Raw genomic sequence first — 14,589 nt, 5'->3', positions numbered from 1 at the left:
CCTTTTTCTTGTCTTAGCTTTTTTCTCTTTCTATTTTTCCTCTATTTTCTCTTAGCCTTTTTCTTGTCTTAGCTTTTTTCTCTTTCTATTTTTCCTCTATTTTCTCTTAGCCTTTTTCTTGTCTTAGCTTTTTTCTCTTTCTATTTTTCCTCTTTCTTCTTTATTTGCTCTTAGCCTTTTTCTTGTCTTAGCTTTTTTCTCTTTCTATTTTTCCTCTTTCTTCTTCTCTATTTTCCTTCTGTTTTTTCTTAGCCTTTTTAGTGTGGAGTTTCTGATGTTTGGGGGAAAGGCTCAGCTCACACTTAGTGTGGGCTGGGCCTTTCCCCCTTGTATTGGTGCTAGACCCCGATTTTTGCACTATCTCTAAAGAGATAATAGAATTTTTTTGGGGGGGAGGCTGGCTGGGTGACAGCACCCCTGCCTCTCTGCCAGGGCCTGGGCAGCCCTGGCTGGGGGGGCCCCTCCTGGCCATTGGGGCCCCCCTGAGTGGGGGTATGGGGGGGCCCCTCCTTTTTATCGGGGCCCCCCTGAGTGGGGGTATGGGGGGAGCCCCTCCTGTTTATCGGGGCTCCCCTGAGTGGGGGTGTGGAGGGAAGAGTCCCCTGGTGAAGGGGTCTCTTCCCTTGAAGGGGTTTCTTTCCTAGGTCCTCGAGTGGCTCCTGTGTAGCGATGGCTGTTTGGTGCTGGCCTCTTTGGTCCTGAAGGTAGCAGACAGTGAGTCCTGTGTCCTGCTGAAGAAGAAAACAGTTAACTTCAAACCTCAGGTAAAACTTGTTCTGTGTAGTGACTTGTATACTTGTTCTGTGTAATATACTTCTGGAGAAAGACAAGTTACTGCTCTACTGACTTGTTTCTGCATCTCTTCTCAGGAGTGTTTAATCAGTCTAATGGGAAAAGAAGACATTGAAGTGCTTGCAAATGATCCTTCTGCAACGTGGGAAGTGAGTGACTATGTCTCCTTGAAGAAGAATCATTGGCTCCCGAAGGCTCTTTGGAAAGACTATGAAGTAGATACCTGCCTTTGGCTAACTTGAAACAATGTAAATCTGTACTTACCACTGTATGCTGCCTGTTTCTGTGCTCGGGCCTTGTTCTCTTGCTGCTGATGTCATTTATCTTGGTGTATGCAGAAATAAACTGTCTGTCATTGCATGCACTACAGAAGAAAAAGATGTAAATCAATAAAGAATATTTTACAACTTTAACAAAAGTACTTTGTGCTATGAGTTCAGCTTTGTAACAAATAAAGCTGGGGTTCTGCCTCTGTTACATGGTTGTGTCTGGTTTATTTTACTTCTATTGAAAGTCTCAACTTAATTAAAAGAAAATAAATCTATTAGCAGATCTAATTGTGCTGCCATAAAGGATGCAATAAATAATTAAAGCTATAATTTAACTTAATACAGTATGTTGTAATAGCTATATAATGACTGACTTAATATCTACATTAAATAAAACTATATTAATTAAAATAAACTCTTATGCTCTATATATACTTGAAACATTTAAAGTTTGATCTGTGAACAATTCAAGATAGGAAATGGAGTTTGAGTGAGCTGCAGCTCCTGATTTATTGCAATCACTAAACATACCAAATATACATTTTACTCCTGTGTAGTGATCACTTAGAAATAATAAAGAGAGCTGCCTTTGACAAGAAGCATCTGGACTCTGACTCCTGTCTGACTCCTGTCCTCTCATCATCTCATAAGTTCTAACATTCTTTGATATGGGGTTGAGTCACTGCTTAGCTGTTAGGTTTTCCCATTTTTCTAATAGCTACAATTAAAGAGGGATCTTATATTAAATGTGGTCTCCAGGTCACCTTACCTTCTTGAAGAGACAACACACGCTTGGAACTAAACTGCAAGTCAATACATCTCCCTTGGGTAATGCTGCTGTTCTCTCTCTTGGTGGGATGGATCTGAGAAGCGATAAACTTGCAGGAATCCTTAAAAAACAGAAGAAACAGCACTTATTGAATAAGGATCTAATCCACAGTTGAAATTAATGGATGCATCTCTAATAGAGGAATTAAATAAAATCTGCCTTAAATCAGTAATACATTCACAGCTATGAGTGCATTCATAGTGAGCAGAGTGAAGATTTTCTCTCAGCCTAAGTTGGATGTTTCTAACAGCTACAATCCAAGTCACTGATACTGTGAATATCCATAATGGCTGCACAAGAAACATAGAAGCAGCTATAAAGCCTAACGCTGCAAAACAAATTCCCTCTAATGCTTTGACATGTATTTCCTGGGCTCCTGTCTGCAGAACAGAGCTTCCAACACACAACAATGTAAGATCTTTCATTACAAATGCCAGTATAAACTCCCATCACCCTTACTTTAGCCAGAGGCCTGGCTGTATCAGTAAGTGCATTCCTCCATTAGTGAAGACAAGAAAGATTTTGCTTTCTATTTTAAACTTCTTATGACAGCTCAGAAACAAAAGCCCTGATCCAAACTTCACCTAAACTCGTCAGCAACAAACAGCGATCAACAGTGAGCAATATCAGCCATCTGACCTATGTCCTGTCATTGTTTATACACAGCACAAATCCCTTTCTACGCACACACATGGGAACAACAACCACAGTCGTCTCCTTTCTGCATCAACTCAGGTCAACAGGATTAAAAAATACATTCCTCCCCTCAAACCTACTCCGTGAATGTCAAACCAGGGAGATTTTTTCATTAGAAAAGAAATAAAACTACACAGCACAAGAACAACAGGAGATCTTATAAACTGACTTACCCACTCGAGCCTTTCTCAGCGATTCACAGGTTTGCAAGTAAGTCCTTGACAAAAAGCAGTGGTACAAGGAAAAAAAAAAGGAAAGAGCGAGGCTTCAGACCTCATCTTCATAACTGCACCCGGATCAGCACAATACGATGATGACGCAAAAACAAGAACGCTCACTTGTCTCTGAAAATCTAAGCTTGCAGAAAAACAACACTAAGGAGAGAACACCCAGAAGAGATCCTTCCTCTGCAACAGTCAGCCCGTAAATGAGGGTTAACAGGGAAGGGAGGAGAGGAGGAGCCTGGCTTCATTCCTTCCCTTCCCACAGCTGAACTGAATGCCTTCACAGAAAAAAAAAAAAAAAAAAAAAAAAAAAAAAAAAAAAAAAAAAAAAGGAAAAAAAAATAAAGAGAAAAAAATAGAAATAAATAAAAAAGAAAAAAAAAGAAAAAGAAATAAAGAGAAAAAATAGAAATAAATAAAAAAGAAAAAAAAAAGGAAAAAAAAAACCCACAATTTTGTGGCCCACTATTTCACAACACAGCATGTTCTGTACTCAAGAAACTCCTTTTTTAATTCATCACACCCAAGATTCACACCGTTATTCACACCCACCTGCACTAACAAACATTCCATACAAAATATCTGTGTGTATATATATGTATGTATTTCATATATTTTATATGTATGTAAGTATTAAATATATTATTTTAATAAATATATTATAGATAATGTATATAATATATAAAATTATATACAAAATTATATATATATTAATAAATATAGTTGTAAATAATACAATACATTTTACCTATATCTATCATATATATACACACATATATATATTACATACACATATTTTTTATCTCCTCACAAGCTGAATTATCACAGAGCATAACAGAAACTCCTTACAGATGCCCATCTGAGAGCACCAGAGTTCTCCAGCCCCCAGCAGCAGAAACCACGCTCAGAAAATAGGAAGGCAGGCGACAGGGCAGTGATCTGCCAGGGAACAAACGGGAGAGAAGGAGGAGAAAGTAAGGGCAGGGAAACAGGGATGCGTCCCCTGGGAACAATGCAGAGACGCTTTCCGGGCACGCAGAGACACAACAGCTGACACAGAGATCAACCTGAATTCACTAGATATAAAACACAACAAGGATCTCTCAAAAGACAAAGGCCGAGGAAGGCACGCTCCCTCTGATAAGGAACAAGGGAGAACGGGCAACAACAGAAAGGAAACACAGGGAAGGCTGAGGCGCTTGACACGTCTATTTGACACACACTTAGTCAGCCATCCGGCTTGCCTTATACCTTGCGTCCCTAAACTTCTGGGCGGGGGCCGTGGGAGCAAAATCCCTCCCGGGGCAGAGAGAAGAGCGAGTCTGAGACTGCCCGATGACACTGAACGCGCTCAGGTCCACGGGGCTCGATACCGCGCCACCCAGAGTAACAAAGAGACCGCCTGATGTGCGGCCACACTGCTCTGCACCACAATTGATATGTAAATTGTGGTTTGGGGGCAACTCTCTAGGGACTGGGAGAACACCGAGCACCCGTTTGTAAGGAGTCCCAGCAGGACTCCTGTGCCCGCACCCCTTAGTGCAGGACATAACGTGGACCTGCTAGAGTGGGACCAGAGGAAGGCCACAAAGATAAGGCAGGGGTGCAGCAGTGCTGCTCTCAAAAAGAGTGGAGGGAATTGGGTTTGTTTATCTGGGAGGTGAAAAGGCCTCACTGTGGGCTTTAGCACTTGAACAGAGGGTATAAACAGGAGGAAGACCAGCTTCCTGCATGGTGTGTGTAATACTATAACACAATTGAAAGTACAGCAACAAAGCTGGGTGGCAAAGTCCGACTAAAGCACACAGGGACAAGCCCAAACACCAGAGCTGCCACGCATGCATAAAGGCAGAAAGGTAAACAAAGCTGCTTACCCTCACAAAGACTCTGGAAGGCCAGGACTCACAGCAACATGCTCTCGCCTCCACTGCTAACCCTTAAATGAGGGCTGGGGAGGGATAGATCCCGGCTTCACTCCTCCCAGGCACTCAGCTACATTGCCTGCACCTGAGCTTCCCTGGCTTGGTCCTGCCTCCCCAACAGGTGCTCCATCACCTGTCCCAGCCCTGACTTTGCATTTCAGCTACAGCCGGATGGTGACAGGACACAAAGTGGAATACCTTTAAAATACAAGACGGAAGATTTAGGTTAGATATTAGCAGGCAGGATTTTTTTAATCAGCACAGGCACACAATGCCTGAAGAAATCATGATGGCCGCGTCTCTGGAAGCGTTTGAGACTGGGATGGATGGGGCTCAGGGCAGCCCAATCGAGTGGCTGGTTTTGGATCGGGTTTGCTTTGGATAAAAACTTTCACAGCTTTGGACAATTATTCGTTACTGTACAAGCAATGCATCTGTATGTCTGGCATTTTTCAAGTCCCCGGCAAAGCTCAGTGTTCAAGGTAGTCACTGATCACATCGCTGAATTCATACACAATTTATTAACCTTTTATAACATTCTAACACACAAGTAATAAAAGACAGACCACAAACACACCTTGAAGTACAACACAATCATTGGTACGACTATAGAAGTATTCAAACAAACAAACAAACATGCACAAAAATGCACAAAACAAAATTACAAAATAAATCACCTTCTCCATTGTCAAGTTAAGCCCAAATTAAGACAGATAACTGTTGTCAAGTTCAAACGGGTAACGCATGCCCACAGAACACCTGCCATTGCAAAGGGAGCCCATCAGAGTCTATATATGACATTTTGGGAGTTTACAACAGATCAGCAGTAGCTTCTGGCCACTGTGGGCTTTCAGTGCAGCCCAGAGCCGTCAAGTCAATAGTGGGACTTGAGTGTTGTCACTCGGGACAACAGCAGAATTCAGGTGCCATCAAACATGTACACCGTATGAAAGCACAAAAGCTGAGGCTAAGCAGTTAGCAACACCTAAACAACTAATAGTTCATAAGCCACATGAGCTCTTCCTGCTGTGTCACCGACTCTTAGGATGGAGGTGCGACCCCTGCAGTGGGCATCACACCAGTGAGCACGTGTGGACAAAGCGGAGCAGCCAAGGGGAGCGAGAGACAGAAAGTGCAGGTAAAAAGTAGCCCTCACTACGGGCAGGCAAGTTTCTAGTCTTGTTTCCAAACTTCTAGACAGTGCCCTTAGTACAGGATGCTGATGTTTTTTCAACTCTGCAGCTCGTCCTTAAAGATAGGGTGATTTGCATTGCTCATACCGGTGAGCAAATGTTTCCTTGCAGCAGTCAGAGTCAGGTGGAACCACTACACACCACTGAGAAGGAGCCCTCCAGACGCTCCCAAAGCACTCCAGACAGGTTAGTGCCCTTGCACCAACTTTTACTCACAGAAACAGGCAAAGAGAGGCAACCCGCAGCAGTCAGAGCCAGAAATAAAAGATTATTGGAATTATTCTTGCGTGTTGGCCCTAGGAGATTTACTTTGACCTGTGCCCTACTGAAATGTCACAATGTCCTCTAAGGGGAAAGGTTGAGAGCAGAGCAGTGCGGGAAGATCTGCGAGTGGCTCTGAGGAGTACAGGTCATACAGTGCTGGGCTGGAATATTTGATCCCTACCACTCCTGGGGCGTCATTATACCAGGCAAGCATCAAACTAAGGGCAATCCCTATTCTCAGGGAAACAATCAGTGCTCAGTCTTTGCCAGGGAAGCTTATGTTGGCTATGAGCGCAGTCGAGCAAGGTGCAACACACCAGGGAAGTTTTAAGTCAGCTATTAGCTTGGAGAAACTGGAGAAAAACGGATGGTCTGGGTGTAGTTCTGGCTGCCAGCCCCTCATCCATCAGCCCAGTCACCGTCACAGCCTGCTGTCTGCCGTCTGCCTGGTGCAGAATGAGACTTCAATGAAACCATGGATGAGTAATGCCCTCTAGTGGGTCTGGCTCACCGGGAGCTGTAGAAAGCCCCAGCTGGGATGTCCCACCCAAGCGACGCGTGCCTGGGCTGCCCGGGACCGTCTCCACCAGGCAATGCTTTGGGCAGGCATCGCGCTTAAGCCACTGCCTTTTATCAGATCTCTCAGCAAAAGTATCTGCCTCATCTCAGGCAGATCCTCAGATGGGGAATGTAACTCCACAAATCAGAATGATTATTGATGGAGTTCCACCAGGGCAGCAAGTGCCCTGAATATGTGGATAAAAGCCAGTTTTGCCAGAGCCATCAGGCTTGTGCTGGTGATGGGAAACATCTTGCAGCATTCTCAGCTAAAGGTAAAAATACCCTCTGCACCTCAGCCTTTCCCAAACACTTGAACACTTTAAATGCCTCTGCTGTGTCACTGTAACCATTCACCTAAAACCCTGGGAAAAGAAAAAGAGAGCAATACCATTAGAGGGCTGGTTTCCCACCTGCTGTCAGCAAGGGACTGGAATCCACTTCTGTGCTGAGAAAATCACACCAGCCTCAGATGATTTGAGATCTCCCAGGGTTGTCCCTGCTCCCTGACACCATCAGGAATAGACTTTGTTGCACTCCCAGAAAGCTGTAGGAGCTGCTGCCTGAAGGAAAGGCGTTAAATATCATGAGGCTAGTGCTAGAAACACAAAAGCTATCTTCATTTAGGTTGTTAATGATATGCATATGATCATATGCATAGGCATATGATATCTTTGTTGTTGCCCTAGACAGGCTATCCCAATGCACTAGCACATTGTGCTTCTTCCCCGTTAAGATGCGAGCATTTGAACAAGAGCTTCCTACAAAGCACCCAGCCCAGCCACCTGTGCAAACTAAAACTTAGTTCAATTAAAAGGCAGGAGAAGCCCTAGTGCTCAGGTTTTTTTTTGTTTTGTTTTGTTTTTTTCCTCTCATTCTGCCCCTTGCTGGCTTGTCTGCTGAAGCACCTTGTAGGAGAAGCAGGTGTGCTGCTTCCCACCAGCTCCACAAAAGCAGTTCACTCTGGCAGTCTCAAGTCCAAGTTATCAAAACCCACATCCTGGCACGAGACCAAAGGAAGCCTAACCCGCGTCAGCAGAAGCTGCTGCGCTACAACGCACTACTCCAGCCTGCCCTGTACCCAGCCCTCAATCTCTGGTGCTGGATGCCGTGGAATAGCAACAGAGCCAATGGGCAGTGCAGAGGGCAGGGTTTACTTCCCAGCCTCTCCCTACCAGCAAGAGGGTTTAAGGTTCATTGGTTTCTGCTCACCTCTCAACTTGGGCACCGCTCTCTGGGAGCTGCCGGCTCGCCTGCCTGAGTTTCACTTTTCTTTTCCTGCAGCAAGGAGGCAGCCAGGGAGGACAGACGAGGCCTTTCTCATCTGTTGAGGCTGTTCCCATCCTCTGTGACCTCTTCGTAGGAAGAGACCAAGGCTGCATACAGGTAACTCTTTCCCCTGCCTTGTACGGCTGCACCTGTCTCCTTCCAGTCACCTCTCCCCCCAGACCCGTGGGATTTGCCATCCCACCAGAAAGCAGCTCCTGATTATGGCCATAAAGGCATTCCACTTTCTGAATGTCCAGCCACAGTGGGGGTCTCTGCTTCCGGCTGGCTTATTTCTCTCCACCTGGGTGATAAACGATCTCAGCTCAGAGGAGTCTGCACTGAGAAATCAGCGCTATGTCACTCCTGTGGTGTTTACACACGGAAGTGTTTGTGCAGCTCAGCTTTTTGTGTCCCCTGGTAAACTTTGCTTAAGAGAACTTGTACGCCAAGTGACCGCCACTGAGCTGAATGTCAGCAGCAGGAAAGTGGGAAGGCAGTGTGCCAGCACCACCGGGGGCAAAAGGACCTCGTGTCCCAAACTTGCGGGTCTAGGCATTGCAGAATTACAGTACTTGGGTAGAACCATGCTCTGCATTCGCAGGATTGCTGGAGTTGGAAGGGACCTTTAAAGGCCATCCAGTTCAACTCCCCTGCAATGCACAGAGACAGCTACAGCACCATCAGGTGCTCAGAGCCCTGAGCTCAGCCTAACCTGTAACACTGGTGACCAGCTTTTTCCAAGGAGCTCCTACACCTCTGCAGAAGCTCAGCAAATGCCTTGCATGGTTTGGAGAGTCTCAGATATACATGGTGCTCCGCGAGGCCAGGGGTTGGACTCAGGGATTTTTCTGGAGCATTGAATCAGAATCTTGATTTATGATTCTACTTGTTTTGCTTCCTTGCCATTCTCCTCAGGTGAAAAGGGAGGTGCACCCACTGCACCCTCTCAACATGAAAAAGAAATTGTTTGGCAAAGCTTCCCATCCCTAAGAGCTGTTTTCTTGTAGGAGAAGTTTGAAAGAAAAAATTTCCTGCAATTGCAGTAATTGTTGAGAGAGCTTTATTCAAGCATCGGTACAATCTTCTGGGGTTAAATTGAGATAGCGCTTGGGGGAATTTGAAGAAGCAGCAACATGAAATAATGAGAAACAGAGTTCATAAGACAGATGAAATCCATGCAGCTTCTTGTGAAGACAGTGTGTGTTGATTATGGGAGCAAACAGGTGGGGAACAGAGAAAAATTAAAGGCCTGAAGCCTGCCAGATTACAGGGGAGAAACTGTGAAATGAAGGGGCAGGCAGCGTGCGGAAACAAGGGGCTTTTGTAAGAGGAGGGAGCCATGGGGGGCTGGGAGAAAGCGTGGGGTGTGAACCCTGTGCTCAGGGCTGCACTACGGGAGGGTTAGATTGGACATTGGGAAGAATCTCTTCACAGAGGGGGTGGTCAGAGATCAGAAAGGGCTCCCAGCCTGGAGTGTGGCACACCCCTGCAAGGTCTCCAGGGGTCAGGCTTGAGGCCACCACTGTTATTTCGGGCTCCTCTCTCAGCCCACATGATAGAGACACTCTGGGTGGTGCAATGGTCATGAGGCTTCTCCAGCTTTGGTGCCTCAAGTTGCTTAACTCTTGTTAGGGATGGTGTTTGTAATGCAGCCGGAGGCACACAGAGATCCTTGACTAGATCTCAGAAGGTATGAAATCTCTCCAGAGCAAGCCACTATTTCTGTTCATTCTCATAGCAACGCACCAGCTTGATGTGCTGCTGCCGCTAAGCCCAGCCAGCCCCGGCAGCTTGCACTCAGCCCCCGGGCAGCGTCCCTGGCAAGCTGGGAGTAACATCCCCTCCATCTCTGAACTCACATCCAGCCTGACTTAGGTTATCCCAATGTAACTTATAACCCAGTAAGTGCAGTGTGTAATATATCCCAAGAAGGGGTGCTCAAGAGCAAGGCGCTCTCTTACTTGATGTTTCTCTGTCATCAGCTCCCCCCACCGTGTCCTTATGGAACTTTTCTGCATCTCAAAGGAGATGCATGCAACCAAATCTCCTTGTCCACATGCAAGCATACCTCTCACGTCAGGCTTTTTCTTAAAGATCTTCACTCTCTGCTCATGACTAAGTGAAAATCCAAAGCAGTGGCAGATTTGACCACGTTTAATTCAGCCAAACATTCACCCCACCGCCATCAGTAGCGAGTTCGTACCGGTGGACCTGGGATCGCTGCTGACACATTCTGATGGAGCTGGTTTCCTTGCAGGACATGGCACAGACAGCAGTGCCAGGCAGCTCCCTGGGGGATAACCGTCCCACTTATGTCTACAAGATGGTCCTGCTGGGGAGCACGTCGGTGGGAAAGTCAAGCCTTGCCTACCGATACGTGAAAAATGACTTCAAGGAGTCGCTGCCTACTGTGGGATGTGAGTGAGCAACTTTGGTCCAATTCCTTCTGCCTCACGCTGTAAGCAGAGTCACATCCAAACCACAGAGGTTTGATTTTACCTCTGCTTGTTGCAGGCAGCTTAGCAGCAAAGTGAGGAAACCTGGGTTCCAAATCATACAGCCCCATCTGCCTTCTGCATGTTTGGTCCCTTACACCTGTTTGGACGCCTCAGAAGTGTCTCCTCAAGGTTCTCTGCCCAGGTGTGGGTCAGGAGCGTATTGCAGCAAACCTCTTCCCCACTGTCCTGCTCTGCCAAGCCATACTGAACAACCCTAGGCAGGGTATATATCAAAACTTGTACATGTCTCCCCAAAGATGCTAAAAGGAAGGGCTGCCGGCCCTGCTTGGTGACATGCTGTCCCTGCAAGTGTTGTCCATCACCGGTGCATAGCCATGCTGTGAAACTGTTCAGGTTCAAATAGCCCTATTAGTAAATGTTGCAATCTCCTGTCCTACTGTCAGTCACAGCAGCTGTGACAACAGTGACATTGCAAACAAATCAGACTCTACATTAGCACCATCTGAGCTGATTGGCTCAGAACACTTACTTGAAACCCATTCAGTTTTGTGCACCGTAACTCTAACCATAACTCATAACTATAACTCATAACCATAACATCACTACCCCTCAAAGCAGCTTTGAGCCCACAGCATCAGGCCAGAGCCTTCCACCACTTATCTTGCAGGCTCCTTCTTCACACAGATGATCCAGCTGGAGACAGCCACCGTCAAGCTGGAGATCTGGGACACAGCTGGCCAGGAGAAGTACCACAGTGTCTGCCACCTCTACTACCGCGGTGCCCACGCTGCACTCCTTGTTTACGACCTCACTAACAAGGTGAGACGGTGGATGCGGATCCTGTCCACATCCAAACACTGCTTTGTGGCAGTGGAGCTGATGGGACAGGCGTCCGGATGTGTCCCTGATAGAGTAGAAAGGATCACAAACCGTAAGCAGATAAATGTCCCACTGGGATGCATCGGCAGCTACAGAGCCCGGGGGGTTCCTACTACAGCTTCCCTGTACCTGCATCAAGGGTGGCTGTCCTTTTCTCCCCAGGAAACACTCAACAGAGCGAAGCAGTGGCTGACTGAACTGGAGAAGGAGTTCCTTCCTGATGAAATTGTCATTGCGTTGGTGGGCAACAAGACAGACCTGGCTGACGAACGGGAGGTCGCAGCAGAGGTGAGCGCACATCACGTCCCCACTGCAAGCACTGAGGCATATCCTAGCAGAGCCTTTGCTTCCCAAGTGGGGTCCTTCCTGCTCTGCCAGGCGGTCTCCCCGTCGCCGAGTGGCATGCAGGAGCCCTGCCTTGTTCTCACGGGTCCCCAGGGCCACGTTGTCCCTTGGCACAGGGTAAATAATAATGCTTCTCTCCTCCTAGGATGGGGAAGAGTTTGCAAGGAGCAGAAGCCTGCTCTTCATGGAGACCTCTGCAAAATCCAACCACCAAGTAAAAGAAATCTTTATGGCCGTAGGTAAGGTGTGGAGTGGCTCCGGGTGAAAACCAAAGAGGATAAACCATAGGTCCCGGCACCCCCAAACCTCCTGTGCATCACAGGGCACAGCAGAGCTGCTCTGTCCCCGGTCTGATGCCATGTCCTCACACCAGTGTGGCTGCTCTGCTCTACCTCTTTGCTATAAGAATATTTGGAAAAGGCAATGGGCTCTTCCTGCCTATACCTCCAGGCTACAGCTGCCTTCTCCCCAAATCCCAGCCAGTCAGCAAGGCCCGCTTTGCAGCTCGTGTCCCTCCTGCTAGGCTGGAGGTGGCAGTGGCTGTGGCGGCGCACCACCACGTGACACAGGACAAACAGTTCCGTGCCAAGATGCAGCATAAGAGGTGCAGAGATCAAAGCCACTATGTTTTTTCAGTTTGATATCCGATCTGGCCATATATACCCTACCTGACCTGTGTCCCCAGCACATCTGTCCTCCAAGCGACATCACCACGCTGGCTAGAAGTTGCTGGGTAGTACCTGGCACCAGTGGGGTGGGACGGAGCAAGCGGGTGAATCCTAACATGCATTGGCTGACCCCAGGCCCTGGCAAGAGAGGTGATGCCCCGTGACCTTGTGCTCCCCATCAGCCCAAGAGCTCCTGCAGCGTGAAGGTGAGAAGGCAGCCATCCCATCAGCGGGCAGCGGGCAGCGCTTGGACCTGCAGGCAAACAGGACAAGGAGGGGGTGCTGCCATGTCTGAGGAGCCACCTGCTCCCCACAGGATGTGAGACTGGACCTTGTGCTATTTGCATCACTGGTCAAGGGGTGACAACAGCCAATGTGTAGCAATGATTTCCTACCCATCTTCTGCAAGTGAACGCATGGCATGCAATGCGTGCAGACCCTCAGTAGGGTCCTATGACGGTGTTCTCCGAGCGATGAGCGGGGATGTCTCCTGCCAAGAAGCAACCCAGCTGGGGACCTCCCCCTGCCCCAGCCGTGCATCAGCTTTCCCCAGACTCGAGAGAGTTTGGCATGTGGAGCACATCCCAATGACTTCAATACTTGACTGCCAATAAAGAGCAGCTCGTCTCAGCCACATCCTTTATTCTGCCCTGTGTGTGCCCATATGCGGGAGGACTGGAGAGCGCGGCACTGTAGGGAGCTCTCCCCTCCTGCCACCGTACACCAGCGACCTCAGCACCGCCTCCCCCGCTTCCTCCTCCTGCCAAACCCCCTCTGTTAATTAAGCACTAATTTGTTAGCTAATTGCCGCTTATCCCCTCCCGCCCGGATTAACCCTTCCCTCCCTAGGCAGCCCTGATCCTTGCTTCCCACACTTAGCTTGCCTTTGGGAACCACGTCCATCCTTGCTCCAAACTGGGGAATGGGTAAAGCAGTGGAGGGGACACCTTGTGAGGGTGGGGTGGGCGGGGGGGGGGGGGGGAGGGCGGTTGTCATGAAGTGAGGGCTGATCTACGCTGTGAAAACAGCTCCGAGGCGAGGTGGGGGGTTTGGTGATCTCAAGGGTGCTGACACACTGTGGGGATCCCAAAGGATTGGCTTGTAGAAAGAGAGGAGAGGCTCCAGAGCTTAATTTTAGGCGATACCGACACCACCAGAGCTCACGCCCTGTCCCACCCCAAGCTCCCCATACACCGGGTTTTGGAGCAGAGAGTCAGGGCCAAGTAGGAGGAGAGAAAAAAGGACTATTTATTGGTGTCCCCCATCTTCAGCTCAAGCACTTAGCTGCTCCCGGGGGGGTTGGGTGCGTGGGGGAACGCAGGCAAGGTGCAGGGCAGCCCCCCTAGGTTGGGTACTTTCCCCCAGCGCTCGCCGTCGTCCGAATCGCCCCACGGGCCTGATGCCACGGCCGGTGTACCAGGAGGGGTCGATGTCTGGGTCTGCAAGGAGAACGGCAAGGAACAGTGAGGGCAGTGAGGAGCAGCACGTGGGGAAGAAAGAAAAGGACCCATGGGGCAGAGAGGAGTGCTCGGGGCTGCCTGCTGGGCTACTGCAAAGCAACGCTGCCCGAACCTACGGGCTGCACCGCGGGGCTGGGGTACCAGGGAGGGTCCTGGGGGTTCCCTTACTCCTGCTCTCCTTACTCCTGATATCCATGGAGCGCTCACGGAGGCGGCCGGCGGTGGGCAGGGCCATGCAGGTGAGCAGCAAGCACAGCAGGCAGGTGGCCCCCAGCTTCATCCCCGATGCTTTCCCCCTGCAGCGGCTCGGCAACGGCGACAGTTCCAACCTGCGGGCACACACCCAGGGCAGTCACGTTCTGAGGGGTGTCACGAAGCCGGTGGCTTCCCTTGGCGGGACCCTGACTGTGTTGTTAGCCAGGTGATGGAGAAAGCGCGTCCCTGCGCGTGGAAACACTACCGGGAAACGCCACCCCCATCCGGGTCCCGTCGCAGCATCCCCGGACCGGCGGCAGGCTCACCCCCAGGGAAGGACATGAAGTTTGCAGCAACCCCACCTGCAGCCGAAGCCCTCGGCTCGGGGAAGCCGTCGTGAGAGCCCACGCCGCGCTCCCTTCGCCCCTCGCTTACCTCGGTCCCGCAGTGCCCGGTGCCGTCCCGCGGAGCCCTGCGCGCTCGCCCTCTGCGCCCCGGGGTGCCGCTCGCCGCTTTTATGCCCGGTTCCTTGCTGATGTCAGAAACGAGCCCCGGCGGGGACAGAGC

The 14,589-nt window shown here is 49.2% G+C and overlaps 2 protein-coding genes and 1 long non-coding RNA gene across 4 annotated transcripts; 1 reads left to right on the top strand and 2 right to left on the bottom strand.

Annotated features, from left to right (window-relative positions):
- Positions 1-634: 634 nt before the first annotated feature.
- LOC140254949 (uncharacterized) lies at positions 635-2,990 on the bottom strand. Its single transcript, XR_011904341.1, has 4 exons — positions 2,760-2,990; positions 1,831-1,951; positions 1,057-1,156; positions 635-731 (listed from the first exon to the last, which is right to left on the bottom strand). It is a non-coding gene; the product is annotated as an uncharacterized lncRNA (long non-coding RNA).
- A 5,059-nt stretch (positions 2,991-8,049) lies between these two features.
- On the top strand, positions 8,050-12,662 carry RAB17 (RAB17, member RAS oncogene family). The gene is made up of 6 exons (XM_072342136.1): positions 8,050-8,133; positions 10,274-10,433; positions 11,143-11,294; positions 11,517-11,642; positions 11,845-11,938; positions 12,550-12,662. Exons 2-6 carry the CDS (start codon positions 10,277-10,279, stop codon positions 12,660-12,662), a joined length of 642 nt encoding a protein of 213 aa, XP_072198237.1. The 5' UTR covers positions 8,050-8,133; positions 10,274-10,276.
- A 977-nt stretch (positions 12,663-13,639) lies between these two features.
- PRLH (prolactin releasing hormone) lies at positions 13,640-14,585 on the bottom strand. 2 transcript variants are annotated; one of them, XM_072342137.1, is made up of 3 exons: positions 14,458-14,585; positions 13,996-14,156; positions 13,640-13,806 (listed from the first exon to the last, which is right to left on the bottom strand). In XM_072342137.1, the coding sequence occupies exons 2-3, from the start codon at positions 14,105-14,107 to the stop codon at positions 13,640-13,642; spliced, it is 279 nt and encodes a 92-aa protein (XP_072198238.1). In that variant the 5' UTR covers positions 14,108-14,156; positions 14,458-14,585. The 2 variants fall into 2 exon arrangements, with proteins under 2 accessions (XP_072198238.1, XP_072198239.1); XM_072342138.1 differs by having other exon boundaries at positions 14,011-14,156.
- Positions 14,586-14,589: the final 4 nt, after the last annotated feature.

The sequence above is a fragment of the Excalfactoria chinensis genome, chromosome 7, assembly GCF_039878825.1.
Source record: "Excalfactoria chinensis isolate bCotChi1 chromosome 7, bCotChi1.hap2, whole genome shotgun sequence".
NCBI classification, from domain to species: Eukaryota; Metazoa; Chordata; class Aves; order Galliformes; family Phasianidae; genus Excalfactoria; species Excalfactoria chinensis.
Note: the sequence above shows the minus strand (reverse complement) of the source record. Positions and strands in the feature narration are given on the sequence as shown.